The 20,669-nt window shown below is 43.4% G+C and overlaps 2 protein-coding genes across 2 annotated transcripts in view; one reads left to right on the plus strand and one right to left on the minus strand.

Annotated features, from left to right (window-relative positions):
* POLR2B (RNA polymerase II subunit B) overlaps nt 1–6,499 on the minus strand; it is a 45,399-nt gene extending 38,900 nt beyond the window's left edge. Inside the window, exons 1-3 of the mRNA XM_044226219.1 lie at nt 6,477–6,499; nt 6,191–6,376; nt 2,535–2,607 (exon numbers count right to left, since the gene is read on the minus strand). Coding sequence (XP_044082154.1) covers nt 2,535–2,607; nt 6,191–6,209 — 92 coding nt within the window. The 5' untranslated portion in view covers nt 6,210–6,376; nt 6,477–6,499. The remainder of the gene's footprint in view (nt 1–2,534; nt 2,608–6,190; nt 6,377–6,476) is intronic.
* Nucleotides 6,500–6,947: 448 nt separating this feature from the next.
* Nucleotides 6,948–20,334, plus strand: NOA1 (nitric oxide associated 1). Its single transcript, XM_044226220.1, has 7 exons — nt 6,948–8,137; nt 9,953–10,117; nt 10,784–10,989; nt 14,347–14,478; nt 15,553–15,669; nt 18,759–18,879; nt 19,805–20,334. Exons 1-7 carry the CDS (start codon nt 6,976–6,978, stop codon nt 20,002–20,004), a joined length of 2,103 nt encoding a protein of 700 aa, XP_044082155.1. The 5' UTR covers nt 6,948–6,975; the 3' UTR covers nt 20,005–20,334.
* The last annotated feature ends 335 nt before the right edge of the window (nt 20,335–20,669 follow it).

Raw genomic sequence — 20,669 nt, forward strand, 5'->3', positions numbered from 1 at the left:
ATTAACAATGAAAAAACCTTCACAAAACTATGGATAAGATTCATTCCCCCAGGAAGACTTCCCAAGATCATTATAATACTGCTTAATTAGACTGTTATCCCTGGGGAGCCTGGTGGCTCAGTCAGTTAAGCACCCAACTCCTGATTTCAGCTCAGGTCATGATCTCAATGTACTGGGATCGAGCTCCATGTGGGGCTCCGTGCTCAGCAAGGAGTCTGCTTCTCTCATTCTCCCTCTGCCCTTCCCCCTGCTTACACATGCGGGCACACACACGCACTCTCTCTCGAACAAATAAATCTTTAAAAAAAAAAAAAAAAAAGGTTGCCCTTTACATACCTAAACTACATAAATATCTCATTTTATAACTATCTGGATTATTTTACCAGAAGTCATCTTACTGAAGTCCCTAGTAATATTAAGTAACATCATAATCACACTGCTTGGGAAAAAATCATTTGATATTAAAAAGTGAAAAAAAACAAAGCATCAACTCACAATAAACAAAGCACCTATAGTCATTTAAAATATAAAAATCAAGTATTTTGTAACAAATGCTAAATGGGGTAACTATTCACAATAGTTTACCTTGCACAACCAATCACATATTCCAAAAACAATTCTTTTTTAAGATCAAAATATTCCTTCTCCCTGGATATTGTAGAATATAGGCATACCCACAGAATATCTACCTAGTTATTTTTTCCTAGTCAGATGCCTCTTGGTGTCTAATACTGAATGATCATAGAAAATACAAATGTATTAATACAAAGTTTTTAGGGCACCTGAGCGGCTCAGTCAGTTAAGAGGCTGCCTTCGGCTCAGGTCATGATCCCAGGGTCCTGGGACAGAGGCCCACATCGGGCTCCCTGCTCCACGGAGAGCCTGCTTGTCCCTCTCCTACTGCCTGCCACTCTGCCTACTTGTGCTCTCTATCTCTGTCAAATAAATAAATGAAATCTTTTTTTTTTTTTAAAGATTTTTTATTTATTTATTTGACAGACAGAGATCACAAGTAGGCAGAGAGGCAGGCAGAGAGAGGAGGAAGCAGGCTCCCCGCTGAGCAGAGAGCCCGATGTGGGGCTCGATCCAAGGACCCTGGGATCATGACCTGAGCCGAAGGCAGAGGCTTTAACCCACTGAGCCACCCAGGCACCCCAATAAATGAAATCTTAAAAAAAAAAAAAAATACAAAGATTTTATAGCCCATGTTTAGTAGTAAAAATATACACTTACATTCCAAAATCTCAATACATTTTTAATAAAACAAGGTTCGAAAAGGTTCAGTTTTACTCCAAATACAACTGGTACAATGTTGGAAGCATATATTCTTGAAAAGGAAGAAACTGTCAACAAAGAGGATGTGCATCTTGGCGAGGAAGGGGCTCAAAGATGTATCATCATGTTACTATATACACAGCAACTGTGGTAGCATTTTATATCCTAATACAGCAGGATGTTACTTCAATACTTAAAAGTTGTTTTTCTTACCTACATGTAAGGCTTCTGAGTTTTGTTACATTTTAATTACACATAGAACTGGATGGGAATTTGGGCTGAAATACAACGAATGTAACTTTATCCATTTAAAATAATAAGAAAACCAAAAAATCAAATTAACACCAGTAATGGAAAAAAAACAGCATCACATGCCTCCTGATAGACTGCAGAGAGAATATCACTGCTGCCAAAAGTAATCATTTGAATCTAATTACAAGGAAACATCAGAAAAACCCAAACTGAGGGGCATTCTAAAAAGCAACTGGCCTGGATTCTTCAAAAAGTCCTAGGTCAAAAAAAAAAAAAAGGAAGACTGAGGGATTGTTCTAAATTACAGGAGATAAAAAGTAGGTCATAAAAACTGAATGCAGTATGTAAGTCTAGGTTAGATCTAGGATCAGGAAAAAAATGTATCTTACTATGAACAACATTAGTGGGACAACTGGCAAAATCTGGGTAAGATCTGTAGATTAAATTATTGTACTGGGACGCCTGGGTGGCTCAGTGGGTTAAAGCCTCTGCCTTTGGCTCAGGTCATGATCCCAGGGTTCTGGGATCGAGCCCCGCATCGGGCTCTCTGCTCTGCGGGGAACCTGCTTCCTCCTCTCTCTATGCCTGCCTCTCTGCCTACTTATGACCTCTGTCTGTCAAACAAATAAATAAAATATTAAAAAAAAAATTATTGTACTAATATCAATTTTCTGATTTTGATGACTTATGATTATGTAAAAGAATATTCTTAGTCTGTAACTTACTCTCAAATATCTCAGAAGAAAAATATGCAGAGAAAGGGAAAGGCAAAGAAAATATGTAAAGTTAACATCTAGGGAACCTGAGTGAAATGTATATATGAAGTCTTTGTGTTAAGTTTACTTAAGTCTGAAATACTTTAAAAGTTCAAGTTAAATATATAAATAAACCAGCTCCCATGTAGCATATTCATATAAACATCTAATTTTTAAGAACAGAATAAGCAAGAAATCCCTTTATAGGTTATTGTGCTTTTAAAGCTTATTAAGTTTGGTCTCAAAAGTTACCTGATTACAATCCAACATGCTTCTTGCCACAAGTCTGGGGTGATTTCATCATCATCTTCATCATATTGCATATCTGCAAAAACCAAAAATATTATACCCGTGTGCAATAAAATGCTAGTTGTTAACATCTCGCTCCTATGATTTGAAGTAGCAGAAACATATTTTTTAAATAAAAAGCAATTTTTTCACCCCACTTTTCTGAACTTTCAGTTAATTGAATTATTACTAATATATTACAATAGACATAGGTACACATCCAAGTATACAGAGGTCTATATCACATAGGCATTTTCCCAGTATATATTACAAAGGTTCAGTGTAAGTTGTTTGAGTTCGTTAATATCCCATCTTCTCTGGAAAGTCCATGTAATTCTCATTAATAGCTAACTATAATGATAGCTAGGAGCAAGCATACAGTCCTCTGATCAATAAGCTCCTCAGACACTGGAGTGAAAGATTAGGGTAAGGGTGTAAAGCCAGAGAAGGGTTCCAATAGTTGGGCAATACCTTAAGGTGCAATGGTTTATTACAGCAAGATTTCATATAGGTAAAAGTATGACAGACATATTTCCCAAAGATGGCCACAACTGTATCTGCCATTTCACATGCTCTTTCACAATGTCACTTGATATGCCTACCATCAAGATATAGGGGTTTAGGGGTGTCTGGGTGGCCGGTTATTAAGCGTCTGCCTTCAGCTCAGGTCACGATCCCAGGATCCTGAGATCAAACCCTGCATTGGCCTCCCTGCTTTCCCCCTCTCTCTCTGCCTGCCTCTCTGCCTACTTGTGATCTCTGTCTGTCAAATAAATAAATAAAATCGTAAAAAAAAAAAAAATGTCCCTCTAATTTATCAATTGAGAAGTCATTGACATTCTTATTAAGAGCTGTTTTTTTTTTTAAAGATTTTATTTATTTATTTGACAGAGAGAGATCACAAGTAGGCAGAGAGGCAGGCAGAGAGAGAGAGGAGGAAGCAGGCTCCCTGCTGAGCAGAGAGCCCGATGCGGGACTCGATCCCAGGACTCTGAGATCATGACCTGAGCTGAAGGCAGCGGCTTAACCCACTGAGCCACCCAGGCGCCCAAGAGCTAGCTGTTTTAATGTACTGGCTAGAGCACAATTAGATTGGAATAGGTTGAGGAGAAACTGGAAAATAGGAATTGGAAACAACAAAGAGCCTATTTCTTTTAAGAAGAGTGGCTGTGAATGAATGGAGAAAGGCTAAATATTGGAAGAAAAAGTAAACAAAGAGTTTAACAACAACGAAGAGTTTAACTTGTGTGTGTGGTTTTTTGTTTTGTTTTGTTTTTGTTTTTTAGTACAAGAGATCTAATATTTCACATAGAAAAAGAAGCCAGGTGAAAAGAAGTGTCTGAAAAACTGATAAGGGTATATCCAATAAGGCTATCAAAATGGGGCACCTGGGTGGCTCAGTCAGTTTAAGCATCTGCCTTCAGCTCAGATCATGGTCTTGGGGTCCTGGGATGAAGCCCCATGTTTCGCTCCCTGCTCAGCAGGGATTTCCGCTTCTCCCTCTCCCTCCCAACTCATGCTTGTGCTCTCTCAAATAAATAAATAAAACCTTAAAAAAAAAAAAAGAGGGGCACCTGGATGGCTCAGTTGGTTAAGCACCAACGTTCAACTCAGGTCACAATTCCAGGGTCCTGGAATCAACCCCCAAGTCAGGCTCCCCACTAAAGCCTGCTTTTTCCTCTCCTCCCCACTTATGCGGTCTCTCAAATAAATAAATAAATACTAAAAAAAAAAAAAAAAAGATATGAAAGGACACAGGCAGGAATGGACTGTAGACGCAATGCTGGAACAGACCTGATAAATGAAATAACTTTAACTCTCTTCCCATAGGATTATTATACATTGCTAATGAGAATATATTGGGGCACCTGGGTGGCTCATTCCGTATCTGCCAACCTTCACCTCAGATCATGATGAGGAGTCCTGGGATGGAGCCTCATGTCAGGCTTCCTGCTCAAGGGGAGCCTGCTTCTCCCTCTCCTCCCCACTTGTGCTCTATGTCTCTAATAAATATTGCTCTATGTCTCTAATAAATAAATAAAATCTTCAAAAAAAAGAATATAAATAGTATAATCTCTATAAAGGTCACTTCATACCATCTGCAAAATGTTAAACATGTATATTGTTTGAGCTGACAATTCTATATTGAGGAATTTCTCCTACAGACATACTTGCATTGGACAAAATTACATGTACAAGATAATTCATAACAACACTATTTGAACCAGAAAAAGATCGGATATAACCCAAATACCCATCAACAAAACACTACTTAAGGAACATTCGTACAAACTAGGTAGGTGTGAAAAAAAATGAGGTGCTCAGGAAAGTCTCCCAAAAATAATACACACACACATACCCAGAAAAGGGTGTTACCTTTTTTTTTTTTAAGGGTGGAATACAGAATCCCATTTTATTTGCTTGAATATGCATAAAGCATTCCGGAATGAGAACCTACTATGGAGGGGGCTCACCCTACACAGATGGTGGACAAGAATAAAACCTTACACTTTAACCTTTTTATATTTACTACCTTGAGAGCCATGAGAGGATGCTACCCACTCAAAAAGTTAAGCTAAAAAAAACTTTTAACTTTTTTTCTGAGATAGGAATTAAGAAACCTAATGATGCTAATAGGTTTTCAGACTCAAGACAAGAGAAAGAGAAGTTTAAACAGCAGAGTTTACGCTTTTGCTTCTTTTTCTCCATGCAGTGGCCTGGAAATAAGGAGAAACGGGAGAGGTGGCCACAAGACTGGGAGTGAGAAAAAAAAGTGGTTTGAAATAGTAGCTGTGGAGTATTGAAGACCGAGCATTAAAAATACATAATGAGGGGCGCCTGGGTGGCTCAGTGGGTTGTAGCGTCTGCCTTCCGCTCGGGTCATGATCCCGGGGTCCTGGGATGGAGCCCCGCATCGGGCTCTCTGCTCAGCAGGGAGCCTGCTTCCCTTCCTCTCTCTCTGCCTGCCTCTCTGCCTACTCGTGATCTCTGTCTGTCAAATAAATAAATAATTTTTTAAAAAATACATAATGAAAATAGACTCGACTAAGAATTCTACATGTGAAAAGAAAAAATAAAGACATACTGGCCCTACTCCACCTGAAAACTCTTCCATCTGTGGGAAGACGAAATTTAAAGGTCATCCTTTAAGACAATTTACTTAGACATATGACAGCATGAAGGAATGCCCCGACATACCCACTATATATTCTTTCCAAAGCCTAAAATAATGCTCGGCACAGGCTGACACTCAACAATTCAACTATTCGAAATACATTCACTCTGGCTTTGGGGGAAATCAAGAAAGGAGCCCTTTGCTTCAAAGTCAAAACAACGCAAACTGTCTTACTGCTCCGCACGGCATTTCAATCCGGGAAGGCGATGTCCGACTTAGGAGCAGAACGAGGAGAGAACAAGAATCACCCGCGCAGGAGCGTTAATGCGGTTCCCCGCACCCTCCCTCTCTCACAATCCCAGCTTCGTTCCCCGGGGGAATGTTGGGGGTACGACTGGGAACACTGGAGCCGCGAGTAAGGGGGAGGCCGCGAACCCTCAATTGGGTCAGCTCCCCCTCTTTTCCCTCCTTAGGTCGTCGCAGAGTGTTCTGAGGAGTTACCTACCCTCGTCCGCGTCATACATATTGGCAAACGGTTCCCAAGTTCCTAACTCCTGGAATCAGAGAAAATCGCGCAGCAGCCGACAGCACCCGCAGCGTGAGGCGAGTAATTTCCGTCTCCGGCGTTCCCAGAATGCTCTGCTTCTCAGGCCAAAGGCCGCCCACGGAGCAGCCAACGTAAGATCTGCGCCTGCGCAAGTGGGAGGGTACGGTTTGGTGAGGGTTAGAATTGCGCGCGCGCAAATCGTAAACCACCGCCTCCAGTGGCTGATTGGGAAGACGGTTCCTACCGTGACGGTCGGATCCCGCCAATTAAATTTTTTGTTTTTCAATACTGTTGCACAAATAGTGACACCTGAAAAAAAAAAAGATTTATTAATAAGGGGTTTTAATTGAGGCCGTGAGTGAGGCATTTGATTTTTTTTTTGCACTTCCCAGACCAAAAACATGAAGCTTTCAAATAATGTGATTCATTAAAAGCACGTTGTGCCAGCGGTGACTCGCTGAAGAAGCCTGAAAGGACACAAACCCTCACTACCCTCTCCAGCCCACCCTGCTGAGCCTAATCGCGGACGCTTTGGACGTAGCTTTGAACGGGTTCTCCGGCCTCAGATCCTTCATCGCGAGAACTCCCAGAATGGGAACGAAAGGAGACGTCGAAGTGCGCTTTCCGACAAATGACGGCCCACCCCTAGTCCTGGGCGTAAGTCAGGTTTTTAAGGCGCATCTCGAACCCCAGTGCGCCTGCGCGTACGTGGCTCCGCCCCTTTACCCGGGGTCGCGTTCCCCATGCTGTCTACACGCTTCAGCCGCCTGGTGCTCTGGCCCTTCTTGCGGGGATCCGCTCCCACCGTAGCGCACCATGTCCCTCGGGAGCCCCTTCTCCAGAGATGTGCGGCCGCCTCCTCCTCCCAGCACCCATCAGGCCTGGGACATAGGCTTTCCAGTGGCTCAACGGCGACTGGGGGTTACGAAGGGAGGACTGACATGGAGGAGCATTTTCTGTTCCCCGAGTACGTCCCAGAGCCCGAGCCCGCGCCGAACCTCGAAGAACAGCTGCGAGAGCTGCAGCAGCGGCAGGAGGAGGAGGAGCGACAGAAGCAGCAGGAGCGACAGAAGCAGCAGCGGCGGGACGAGCGGCAGCAGCAAAAGGTAGCCGGCAGTCGGGTACACCCGGTCGTGGGACACCCGGACCCAACGGTGCGGCCCAGCGGCCTGAACTGCTCGGGCTGCGGAGCGGAGCTGCACTGCCAGGACCCCGGCGTGCCCGGCTACCTGCCCAGCGAGAAGTTCCTCAGCGCGGCGGCGCAGACCGACGGCGGGCTGGCGCGAACTGTGTGTCAGCGCTGCTGGCTGCTGGTGCACCACCGGCGCGCCCTGCGCGTGCAGATGAGCCGCGAGCAGTATCGGGAGCTGGTGAGCGCGGCGCTGCGACGCCCCGGGCCCGCCCTGGTGCTCTACATGGTGGACCTGCTCGATCTGCCCGACGTCCTGCTGCCCGACCTGCCCGCGCTGGTGGGCCCCAGGCAGCTAATCGTGCTGGGGAACAAGGTGGATCTGCTGCCCCAGGACGCGCCGGGCTACCTGCAGCGGCTGCGGGAGCGACTGTGGGACGACTGTACCCGCGCGGGGCTCCTGCGGTCCTGTGGCCCCCGAGGGCCCCAGCACGCCGGCGAGGACCGGCAGCAAGACTGGACGGAGAATTCGAATACTTCCACCAGGCCCCGCACGGTGCTCAGGGATGTGCGGCTCATTAGCGCCAAGACTGGCTACGGCGTGGAAGAACTGATCACAGCGCTTCAGCGCTCCTGGCGTTACCGCGGCGACGTGTACTTGGTTGGCGCCACCAACGCTGGCAAGTCCACTCTGTTTAACACGCTCCTAGAATCCGATTACTGCATCGCCAAGGGCGCTGAAGCTATCGACAGAGCCACCATCTCCCCTTGGCCTGGTGAGTCTTGGGAGACCCGCCCCCTTTCCTGAGATGCTGAAAGTCTTGTTGCAGCCCAGGTACCTAGTATATCCTTTCTTTTTAAAGATTTTATTTATTTATTTGACAGAGATCACAAGTAGGCAGAGAGGCAGGTAGAGAGAGAGGAGGAGGAAGCAGGCTCCCTGCGGAGCAGAGAGCCCAATGTGGTACTCGATCCCAGAACCCTGAGATCATGACCTGAGCTGAAGGCAGCGGCTTAACCCACTGAGCCACCCAGGCGCCCCTAGTATATCCTTTCTTAATGTCCACCAGGGGCTATCTGGAGCCTTCCATTTAAAAAACTCTCCCTGGGGCGCCTGGGTGGCTCAGTCCTTAAGCCTCTGCCTTCCTATCAAAGCATGATCCCAGGGTCGTGGAATGGAGCCCCGCATCAGGCTCCATGCTCAGCCAGTAAACCTGATTTTCCCTCTCCAGCTTTCCCTGCTTGTGTTCCCTCTCTCGCTTCCTCTCTCTCTCTCTGTCAAATATATAAATAAAATCTTAAAAAAAAAAATGCTCGCTCTACTTTAGTTACTTCTCTCTTTTGTGTCAGTCTGCTGCTTGGAAATTTAGTGTATGTTAGTCATTTACTCAAGGGAATATTTATGGAGCACTTCTATGTTCCAGTCACTGTTCTTTAGGCACTGTAGATGAACCAGGGAACAGAGCAAGAATTCCTGCTCTCTGGAGGTTTTCCTGGTAGCTTTACTTCTTGTTTCTCTGGAAAGTCCGTCTTTTTACTTTTTTTCTTTCTTTCCTTCTTTTACTTCCTAAACTTCCACCCACTCAGTCTTACTCTTCATATCTTAAGTTAATTCATGAGATCAGTATGCTATACACACTTAACACTTGAATAATTCACTAATGCTATATGATTTGTGATAATTAATAATTAATAATTCACTAATGCTATATGATTTATATTGATTGTGGCTTTGAGGGAAAAAAATGTCAGCTTTGTGGGTTTTTTTTTTTTTTTAAGATTTTATTTATTTATTTGGGAGAGAGACGGAGAGCGCAGGAGAAGGGAGGAAGTCAGAGGGAGAAGCAGATTCCCTGTGAAGCTGGGAGCCCGGTGTGGGTCTCTATCCCGGGACTCTGGGATCATGACTTAAGCCGAAGGCAGTTGCCCAACCAAGTGAGCCACCCAAGCGCCTGGGTTTGTTTGTCTTTTTTTAAGATTTTATTTATTTATTTGTGAGAGAGCACAAACAGGGGAGCTGCAGGTAGAGGGAGAAGCAGGCTCCCTGCTGAACAAGGAACCTGATGCAGGGCTCCATCCCAGGACGCTGGGATCATGACTGGAGTTGAAGGCAGACGCTTAACTGACTGAGCTACCCAGGCTTCCCTCAACTTTGTGGTTTTAAGAAACTTTTATAATTGCAAAATGGGTCCCTCTGTGACCCTGTTGGTATTTAACAGTTGGCAAAACTGCCTCATTTGTTCCTTTGAAACCAGTGTTTAACTTTAATAAGCTATTCTTCTCTGTCCAGGATTTTGGCTAAATTACACACAGAAGTGCTTTTATCCTGGATAGTAATGCAGTGAAAATGGAAAGAAAGCAGGTCTGCAGATTGGGGATTCAAACCCAGGTTCAGCCCTTGGGCCTGTCTCTGAGCCCATTTCCTCATCTGTAAAATAAGAATGATCTTGTAGACGGTTGTCATGAAGGTTAAGTGAAGTAAACTGCAGTCCGCAGGTCAGTGTAGCTCCTCAAAAATGTTAGTTTTCCTCCCCTTATTCCCTCTTCTTGGACAGTGTTTATAAGAACATATTTATTCTTTGGCATTTCAGGTACCACATTAAACCTTCTGAAGTTTCCTATTTGCAACCCAACACCTTACAGGATGTTTGAAAGACAAAAAAGGCTTGAAAAAACTGCAGCTGAGGCTGAAGAAGATCTTAGTCAGCAAGAACAACATCAACTTAATCACCTGAAAAAGCATGGTTATGTAGTAGGTAAGCATCTTCTATAGGAGAACTCTTGTTAGGGCTATACTGAAATTTTTTGTTCAACAACCTGAAATACAGCTGCTTAGGGCTAGCCAGTTTTTGTGGGGAGAGACTACTCTCCTTGTTCTGGAACAAAGAGGCCCTTGAGAGGCAAGGCTGCTGTTTGGAAACCCAGAGTTCTTTGTGCTAAGAAAACTGAAACAGTAGGTACTTGGAGAAATCCAGGAGGGGAAACCTGCAACAAATGCCCAACCAGCCATTGTCAGCAGTGGAAGCATTTTCGCTGGGAAACAGCACCCTCTCCTTGCAAACCAGCACAGGTTGTGGACTCCATGTTGCAGCTTTAAATCAGATTATTGTCCCTCTTCCCTTGGTATCTTTTTTCAACCTTGTTTCACTGAAAACAGTTTGATTACCAGCACTTCCCCTCACCAGCACCCCCCGGCCCCTGCCCAGTGTACACAGCTAGTGACATATTTGACCATTGTAAGAGTCTGACCTCCACTGCCTTTGAAAACGAAGAGCAAAGGTATCATTGTAGTCTTGCTTCCCTACACCATAGTTAGTCTTACTTAGACTTATTTTTGATGCAAGCGAGGAGAATAAGTATTACCTGTCTGGAATCAAAAGCTTCAAAGGAGTGACTAATAGCTTAAATATAACTTGTTCTAGGAAGAGTTAGAAGAACATTCTTATATTCAGAAGAACGGAAAGAGGAAGCCACCTTTGAGTTTGATGCTGATGCACTTGCCTTTGACATGGAAAATGAACCTGTTGTGGTTCCAGATAAATCCACCAAACGAGTAGAATTGACCCCGCAAGATGTGAAAGATGCCCACTGGTTTCATGACACCCCTGGAATTATAAAAGAAAATTGTGTATGTATTTGATGTCTTTTGGAACTATGAACTTTCAGTTGCACGAGTGCTGTCTTCATGGGCAGAACCCAGGAAAGGCGTATCCTTTCACTTTAGACTCCGTTCTGGTTTCATTCATAGAAGCAGTTTAGGGTGATCTGTGTGCCGTCAAGATCTGTATTCCATTTGGTAGGCTCCACTGCTCACAACCTCTTTGTGTTATTGTGGTTGTTACTTCGTTAGGGAGACATTTATAAAATCCTAGATTTTGAGGTTGGAAGAAACATAACTATCGCTGCAGTTCAGCCCACCCATTCAGTGCTTGAATTCCCTCTAAACCTATCCATCCAGCTTAAACTGAAATGAGGAGGGACTCAACCATCCCCTGAAGCAGTGTTTCCTCATCTCCCATGGTATTTCATTTGGCCTTTGACCTGCTCTTTGTGTGGAGCTGAACAGTCTCCCTGTAACTTGTACCCTTTGTTCCTCCAAATGGTCCCATATGAAATGAACATAATGCCTCTGCTAGACTTTGAACTACTTTAAAGTGCCATGTCCTGTCTCTTCCCCACTCTATTCTGTTCGCCCAACAAATACTGAACATTTACTGTGCTGACATAATCCAGATGATTTCTCTGTTGCTTGCAACTATTCTGAGAGATAGGCTTTTCATTAACTCGGGCCTCTTTTCAGACTATCTTCTAATTTGTTTCTGTCTTTAAAATATGACTAAAGGGTGCCTGGGTGGCTCAGTAGGTTAAGCATCTGTCTTCAGCTCTGGTCATGATCCCAGGACCCTGGAACAGAGCCCCAAATCAGGTTCCCTGCTCAGTGGGGAGAATGCTTCTTTCTCTCCCTTTGTACCTCCCCCCTGCTTGTGCATGTGCTCACTCTCTCTCTTTCTCCCCATCTCTCTCTCCCTCCCAAATACATAAAATCTTTTAAGAAATATATGACACTGGGGCACCTGGGTGACTCAGTCGTTAAGCAGCTACCTTAGGCTCAGGTCATGATCCCAGGGTTCTAGGATCGAGTCCTGCATCTGGCTCCCTGCTCAGAGAGAAGTCTGCTTCTTCCTCACCCACTCCCGCTGCTGTTTCCTTTCTCGCTGTGTCTCTGTCAAATAAATAAATAAAATCTTTTAAAAAATATATACATATGACACTAAGAACTAAAGTTACTAAAGAACTAAAGTATAAACTACCCTATACATATGTATATATAAGTATATATACATATATACACATATATATGTATATATGTAAGTATAAAGTACCCTATATACATATGACACTAAGAACTAAAGTTACTAAAGAACTAAAGTATAAAGATGAGCACAACTTAGAATAAGATTAACTCCACCTGTCTTGCCCTTAACACATCTTTTTACTTCAGTTACGATCTCCTGGGAAACTTTCTTTTATCTCGTTAAATTAAGCCCATATCCTACACACTCATTAAATCTCACAACTTTTTATTCATTTGCAATTTTGATTATCATCCAAGTTACGGCTTTACTAAAGAATGCATCCAGGATACAGCCTGACAACAGATCCATTAATCAGTTTCTTTTAATCTGGTTACTGACACTAGTTCCTATTCTACCTAATTATGTCTGTATATGCCTATGAAACCACAGTGGTGTCTTAGCTTCTTTTCATTCTCTGCCCTGTCTGGATCACTTAGTTTCATTCTCAGAATTATGCTCTATTTAGTCCCCCATGTCATAGAATCATGTACATCTTTTAACTTTTTTGCGCTCCTAGAATAATTACTTATGTCCTGTCTCTTCCTTAGAAGTCTACAGCTTCAGGGTGCCTGGGTGACTCAGTGGGTTGGGCCTCTGTCTTCAGCTCAGGTTGTGATCTCTGGGTCCTGAGATTGAGCCACGCATTGGGCTCTCTGCTCAGTGGGGATCCTGCTTCCCCCTCTCTCTCTGCCTGCCTCTCTCCCTGCTTGTGAGCTCTCTGTCAAATAAATAAATAAAATCTTAAAAAAAAAAAAAAAGAATTCATAAAAGTTTTTTATCCACTTTTTTACCTTTTCTAATATTTCTCTTTTTTAAAAATGTTTTGTGGTTTTTTAATTTTTTTTTTTTTTTTAAATTTGAGAGAGGGAAAGAGAGCATACACAGGGGGAGCTGCAGAGGGAGAGGGGGAAGCAGACTCCCCACTGAGCAGAGAGTCCAATGCAGGACTCCATGGATCATGACCTTAGCCAAAGGCAGATGCTCAACTGACTGAGTGACCCAGGTGCCCTAAAAAAATACTTAAAAAAAAAAAATACTTTAAGTAAAAATACTTTAAGTAACCTCTACACCCAGTGTGCGGCTCAAACTGAGAACCATGAGATCAAGAGTCACATGCTCTACCAACCGAGCCCCCGATTCCCCCATAATATGTTTTTTAATCAGATTTTTATTCCTTAAATCCTACCAGAGGGCGCCTGGGTGGCTCAGTGGGTTAAGCCGCTGCCTTCGGCTGAGGTCATGATCTCAGGGTCCTGGGATCAAGTCCCACATCGGGCTCTCTGCTCAGCAGGGAGCCTGCTTCCTTCTCTCTTTCTCTGCCTACTTGTGATCTGTCTCTGTCAAATAAATAAATAAAATCTTTAAAAAAAAAAAAATCCTACCAGAATCTTGTGCTTGTTGGCTTTCCTTTTCTGTTTTCTCTAGTCTTTAGGAACTCTTCATCCTTCGAAGTCAGAGGATTCATAACTTTGTCATTTTTTGCTAAGCATTTGAGGGAAATAAGAAAACTGAAGACCAGACTTAAGGAAAGGCTTCTTCAAAGCTCTCTAACTGCTCCTAGAATGAGGGGACCATTTTGCATTTAATGCATGCATACTTGCCACTGGGACAGAAGGTCCCAGTAAGGCATATTGCCTTACCTTTAACTGAGAGCTACTGGTCCCTAGAAGCCTTGATGGAGAGAGAGAACAGATGTGCTGTTTTGGGATTAACACATCAGTGTTTTCAGTTCACATCAGTTTTGACATTTGAGGGATGCTACTGACATATAAAGTCTCACACTCGCATATAAGTTCTTTTGCTCAGTATTAAGTTGTGAAGCAAGAGTAGAGCCATCCCTGGGGTGCCTGGGTGACTCAGAGAGTTAAGCCTCTGCCCTCAGCTCGGGTCATGATCTTAGGGTCCTGGGATCGAGCCCCGAATCAGGCTCTCTGCTCGGCAGGGAGCCTGCTTCCCCCTCACTCTATGCCTGCCTCTCTACCTACTTGTGATCTCTCTCTCTCTCTCTCTCTCTCTCTGTCAAATAATAAAATCTTTAAAAAAGAGTAGAGCCATCCATATCTCCAGTAAAAGTAAGTCTCAAAAAAAAAAAAGGTAATTCTCTAAAAAATCTGCCCTCTGCTTTACAGATTTTAAGCCTTCTAACAGAAAAAGAAGTAAATACTGTTTTGCCGACACATTCCATTGTTCCACGAACTTTTGTGCTTAAACCAGGAATGGTTCTATTTTTGGGTGCCATAGGCCGCATAGATTTTCTGCAGGTAAGGAAAGTCTCTACTGTTAAAAAATGACCTACGTTTACTTTAAGGATGCAGATGTATGAACAGGATTGGCAAATTGTTGATAACTAGCTCATGACTAAAAAGAATGTTGATACTTTTTTGTTTGCTTGTTTGAAAATGCCCATAATAAAAATTTGGGAAGAAGAAATGGAGAGGAAAACAAGTAGTGGGTCTCTAAAACTAGATCTTCATTAGGATATTGAATGCTCCATACAGCTTGGCATGAGGAAAAGATACTGTCCCTATCCTGTGGTGTTGTTTCACATGGAAATCATAGGTTAAAAAAACAATACGTACAGGCTTAGCGTGCGTTAAATAAATCCCACACTTTGTTAAGTTTTTATTTTGAAGTAAGCTCTGCACCCAGTGTGGAGCTTGAACTCCCAACTCCTGATCAAGTCACGCATTCCACTGCCTGAGCCACACTTCTTTATATCCCAAGATACATATGCAATTATGTATGTGCTTTTCTGTTTGATACTCTTTTATATAGCATCATTCCAGGATCTTAGAGTATTTATAGAATTGCTCCCTGTTTTCCCAAAGGGAGAAGAAAAAGGAAATGAAACATGGATGTATCCAGCAATGGTAAATGTAACTCATAGGCCATTGCTATAGCATATTTCTTGGGTTTTGTGTTTTTTCATAATTTGTTGGCAGTTTAGCCTTGCACACTTAAAACCCTTATAATCTTTATTAAAGCCCACAGAATGTTAAACCTAACTTTATACTGGCACAATTAAAGCATTTCCTTTTAACTTATATTTCCATGTATATACCTTTTTCTTTTTTTTTTTTAAAGCAGGCTTCATGCCCTGCGTGGAGCCCAATATGGGACTTGAACTCACAACCCTGAGATCAAGAATCAGCCGCTTTAACTGAGCCACCCAGGCACCCCTCCTTATGTATTTCCTGTATTTATATTTGTTTAAATCTCATTTAACTTATAAAGGGAGCTTGATTGGGGGGGGCAGAAATTAATTGTAATTTGTAGTGTGTTGGTTTTGCAAGTTTTTCATTCTGTAAAATAACTTATTTTCTTCCTTTCTTAAGGGAAATGAGTCGGCTTGGTTTACAGTTGTGGCTTCCAACCTCCTCCCTGTGCATATTACTTCCTTGGACAGGGCAGATACGGTGTATCAGAAGCATGCCGGTCATACATTACTCAAGGTGAGGCAGCACACTTTGAAAATTACACAGTTAGGTTAACCTACACTGTGAAGCCCCACAGTCCTGCTAAGAAAGCCTTTGTTGGACATACCATTTTTGTTACATGATCAGCTAGCTCTCTCCTCACCTCTTCTGCTTGAGGATTTTGGCTACAAAGTCAAGTGGGCCGTATAAGAAAAGGGATGTTTGGACCGATCCTAGAATAGCTACAGGCTTATGTGCCTACTACACTGGCCAATACCATAACCATGAGTGGCTATTTCAGTTTAAATAAAATTTTAAAAACAAATAAATAAAAAATAAATAAATAAATAAAATTTAAAATTTAGTTCTTCAGTAGCACTAGCCGCTTTCCAGCTGCCCAGCTGTCACATCATTGCAGAAAGTTGCATTGCTTTAATGCTGAGTGAAGAGAAGATACACATTTCTCACAACTGGGGGCATTCCTGGCATCCAGTGGACGGAAGCCAGGGATAATGGTGAACGTCCCTGCAGTGCCCAAGAAAGACCCTCACAACAAAGAATTATCTGGTCCAGAATGTCCATAGGCCACGGTTGAGAAGTCCTGGGCCGAGTGGAAAAGCTCTCCCCCCAGGTTCTTAATCCCAGACACTTACAGATTATCCAGCTTTTTACTCCTGCTCTGCCAGTTCCCTTCTTCCCCTTGTAAGTATGCTACAGTTTCTCTCATCTTTAAAAAACAAAACAAAACTCTGTGTCCTGCTTATCCCTTCTTTTACAGCCAATACCGCGCGTGCACCTCACGTCCCAACCTCTGCAGTCCCATCTGGCCCTTACTGTATCACTGAAATTGTTCTTACTAAGTTCACCAGATACTGCGTGAAAACTCTTTTCAACTTAGTAAGGCGTTACATACACGCAGTTAATGTGCAGTGTCTGTTGTACAATGTTGAAGATCACCAGTGCCAGACTGGGTTCAAATACCCTGTTCCAGCACCCCACAAAGCTGGGTGACTCTGTGTCGTACCTACACCACAAGGTTGTGGCGAGGACTGAGTTGCAAGGCACTGCTCTAAGCGCTCTGTAAGTGTCTGTGATGACGGAACACATCTACAGAAATACCAGGTGCGTCCCGCAGAGGTGATTTAGTATTAATTAATGCTTATGTAGCCGAATATAAGCCAAAACCCAAAATACACACCTGCCCTTCAAACAGGCTAAAGATAAACCTCATGTGAGAAGTAAATGCTTCTTTCTTTATGTATTTCCTAAGAAAGCCGGACTGAGATGAAAACTCCATTGTTTTCTCCCCCAGAGTGAATATTCCGGAATCTTGTCGGATTTGCAGGGTGGGTGAGCACAGAAAGGCCATCAGCAATATAGGACCTATTGGTTTTTCTACACTTAAAAGCCTTTTGTTGTCCTGTTAAATTTGCTCACTTTTTAGGCAAAACAGTAATACACGAGTTGAAATACAGCTGGAGACTTAGAGGAAAGAAAATGACCTTAGTTTGTGTAATATGGCTCTCATAAAAATGAACTCTGTGGTTCTCTACCCCATGCATCTGTGTAGTTTTCAGAGTGGACATCAGGTAGATTCCAAAGCAGCTGTCTCTGCCTTCTCTCCCACTGTAACGGAAATCTGTTTTGGGGGCTGCTCTGAGACTCATTCCTGCCTCCTGGTTTTCTTACCTCCCAAACCAAAGTCAGCCCTGCCTCCTAATTGTCACCCAGCCTCCCAATCCAAGCTGTAGTCTGACTTCATAAGACTGTTTTCGAGATCCGGAAGTCTTGTCTTAGCTTCCAGCTTTTATTGCCCTCCCACCTCCAACCCCAATACACCTCCACAGCCACTAAAGCAGTGGTTTCAACCAAGGTTGACTTCTGCCCCCAGGGGACCTCTGACAATGACTGGAGACATGTCTGTTTTTCACAACTTGGTGGATGTTGAGTAGATGCCAGGGATGCTGCTAAAAATTGTACAATGCAGGGCGCCTGGGTGGCTCAGTGGGTTAAGCCGCTGCCTTCGGCTCAGGTCATGATCTTGGGATCCTGGGATCGAGTCCCGCATCGGGCTCTCTGCTCAGCAGGGAGCCTGCTTCCCTCTCTCTCTCTCTCTCTCTCTCTCTGACTGCCTCTCTCTCCGTCTACTTGTAATCTCTCTCTGTCAAATAAATACATAAAATCTGTAAAAAAAAAAAAAAATTGTACAATGCACAGGACAGCCTCCCCACTGCCCAACCAAGAAGAACTCAGCCTAAGTGGTTGATAGTGCCAACGTTAAGACACCCTGCACTATAGAGATGATTCAAAAATGCAAAGCAGGCCACGGTATTTTTTTATTCCTCTCTCTATTTTTCCTGCTTATAATGCCTTGGTAGTTCCACATCACTGAGAAATCTAAACTCACACTCATCCACAGACCTCCCCCTGCACAGTTCAGCTACAGTTCCCTGAACTCACCATCCTTTTTCCTGTTCCTGTGTCTGTACGTGATGCGAACCCAGAATACCATTCCAGTAACTCCAACCTAGTCTCCAAATACTGCCCAGATACTGCTTGTTCATTATGTTTTCCTCAACCACGTGTTCATTACTTCTTCCACCACATCCATCGTGCTTAATAGACGCTTCCCGTCACATTCCTTACCTCAGAATTTGTTTGCATGTTACCTCCACCTTTTAACTCCCTTTTGTAACATCTTGTGTCTTGTGTCCCCAGTGTTAAACACAGAGAGATCTGTTAGTAAATAATCATCCAGTTACTTCCCATGCATGGACACATCTGTAAGCAGAAGCTGAACCTTACCCGTTATACCATGCCCTTCACTTGTAATGAGGCGGGGATCAATCTTTGAGGCCGGCCAGGCCTATGAGAACTAAGGTATTTCGAAGGATGTGACCTTAATTGCCAAACACTAGTCTGTAAAGCTTTCTGAAGGGCTGTACAAATAGTGTAAACTAAGAAAACAAGATGCCGCTGTCAGGAAGTCATCAGTAGACACTCACCTGCGGCTCTTGGCACTGGTATCTACAGGCTTCATCTCCTCACAGAGCTCCCATGCTTCCCATTTGAACAGGAAGTGATTTGGGGTTTTCAGTAGCTGAGAATATTTATTTCAATGGCAGGTTCCAATGGGTGGAGAAGAACGAATGGCAGAATTTCCTCCTCTTGTTGGTGAAGACATTACATTAAAAGAAGGACTTGGGGAATCTAAAGCAGTGGCGGACATCAAGTTTTCTTCTGCAGGTAATTTTACACCAGGCACTTTTAAAAAGTGAACAAAGTCAGGGCACCTGAGTGGCTCAGTGGGTTAAAGCCTCTGGGGATGCCTGGGTGGCTCAGTTGGTTAAGCAGCTGCCTTCGGCTCGGGTCATGATCCCAGCGTCCTGGGATCGAGTCCCACGTCGGGCTCCTTGCTCGGCAGGGAGCCTGCTTCTCCCTCTGCCTGCCTCTCTGCCTGCCTGTGCTCACTCTCTCTCCCTCTCTCTCTGGCAAATAAATAAATAAAATCTTTAAAAAATAAAAAAAGCCTCTGCCTTCGGCTCAGTTCATGATCCTGGGGTCCTGGGATCAAGCCCCGCGTTGGGCTCTCTGCTCTCTGCTCGGCAGGAAGCCTGCTTCCCTTCCTCTCTTTCTCTGCCTGCCTCTCTGCCTACTTGTGATCTCTGTCTGTCAAATAAATAAAATCTTAAAAAAAAAAAAGTAAACAAAGTCCCCTTACTGACTTCCGGTGTATTTTTATAGAAGTGTTCATTAATGGACGCAGACTGAGGATTTTAGGAAATACATACTAGTTTATTCATTAAATGCAACCTACTATAAAAATAAATCTGTACCTTTTCACAAATGCATGCTTTCTTATAAAATAGAGTAAAAGAGGGGCACCTGGGTGGCTTTCAATCATTAAGTGTCTGCCTTTGGCTCAGGTCGTGGGTCTCAGGATCCTGGGAACGAGCCCCACATCGGGCTCCCTACTCAGTGGAAAGTCTGCTTCTCCCCCTATTTTCTCTCTCTGTCAAATAAATAAAATCTTTAAAAAAAAAAAATGGGGAAAAAAAACATGGAAAAGAAAGTAGTAGCCTTCTTCGGTGCTCCATTTTGAACTTGAGCTTGGTGTTTTGAATAAGATGGTTGCTAACACCATTGTGTGTTCTGTCACTTACCCGCATAGGCTGGGTTGCAGTAACAGCTCAACTGAAGGACAGACTGCATCTCCGAGGCTACACACCTCAAGGAACGGTTCTGACTGTCCGGCCCCCTCTCTTGCCGCATATCGTTAACATCAAAGGAGAGCGCCTCAGGAGAAGCGTGGCCTATAAAACCAAGAAGCCTCCTTCCCTTGTGTACAATCTGCAGAAGAAGAAAAAATAGATAAATAGTTGATGTTGATCTTGTTCACACTGAATTTTAACATACTAGACATAACTACATACATTGAATTGTATTAAATATAACTATAATATAGCTCTCTTTGCTCCCACCCTTTTTAAAACCACCTAGGACTGTGCCTGTTTGTAATGTACTGGATTTGTAAAAATAAGTTATTTTTTTGTAAGGAATGTATATGTATGTATTTGAGACCCAAAAATACCTAAAAAGAAGTTCAGCTATGTTCAGTTTTCTCACACCATTTATTTATTAAGACCAGTTGTTGGGGCGCCTGGCTGGCTCAGTCAGAAAAGCATACAACTCTTGACCTCGGGGTCATGAGTTTGAGCCCCACGTTAGGGATAGAGATTACAAAAAAATAAATAAACTTAAAAAAAAAGAAATAAACACCAGATGTCATTTCTTGCATCCTAGTTGAGAGAGCAACATAACAGTTGGCATATGAAAAAATGGCAAAAAATGAATTTGTCCAGGGGCACCTGGGTGGCTCAGTGGGTTAAAGCCTCTGCCTTCGCCTTGGGCCATGATGCCAGGGTCCTAGGATCGAGCCCCACATTGGGCTCTCTGCTCAGTGGGGAGCCTGCTTCTTCCTCTCTCTCTTTCTGCCTACTTGTGATCTCTGTCTGTCAAATAAATGAATAAAATCT

This window comes from Neovison vison, chromosome 11 (assembly GCF_020171115.1).
Source record: "Neovison vison isolate M4711 chromosome 11, ASM_NN_V1, whole genome shotgun sequence".
In the NCBI taxonomy this organism is placed as follows: domain Eukaryota; kingdom Metazoa; phylum Chordata; class Mammalia; order Carnivora; family Mustelidae; genus Neogale; species Neogale vison.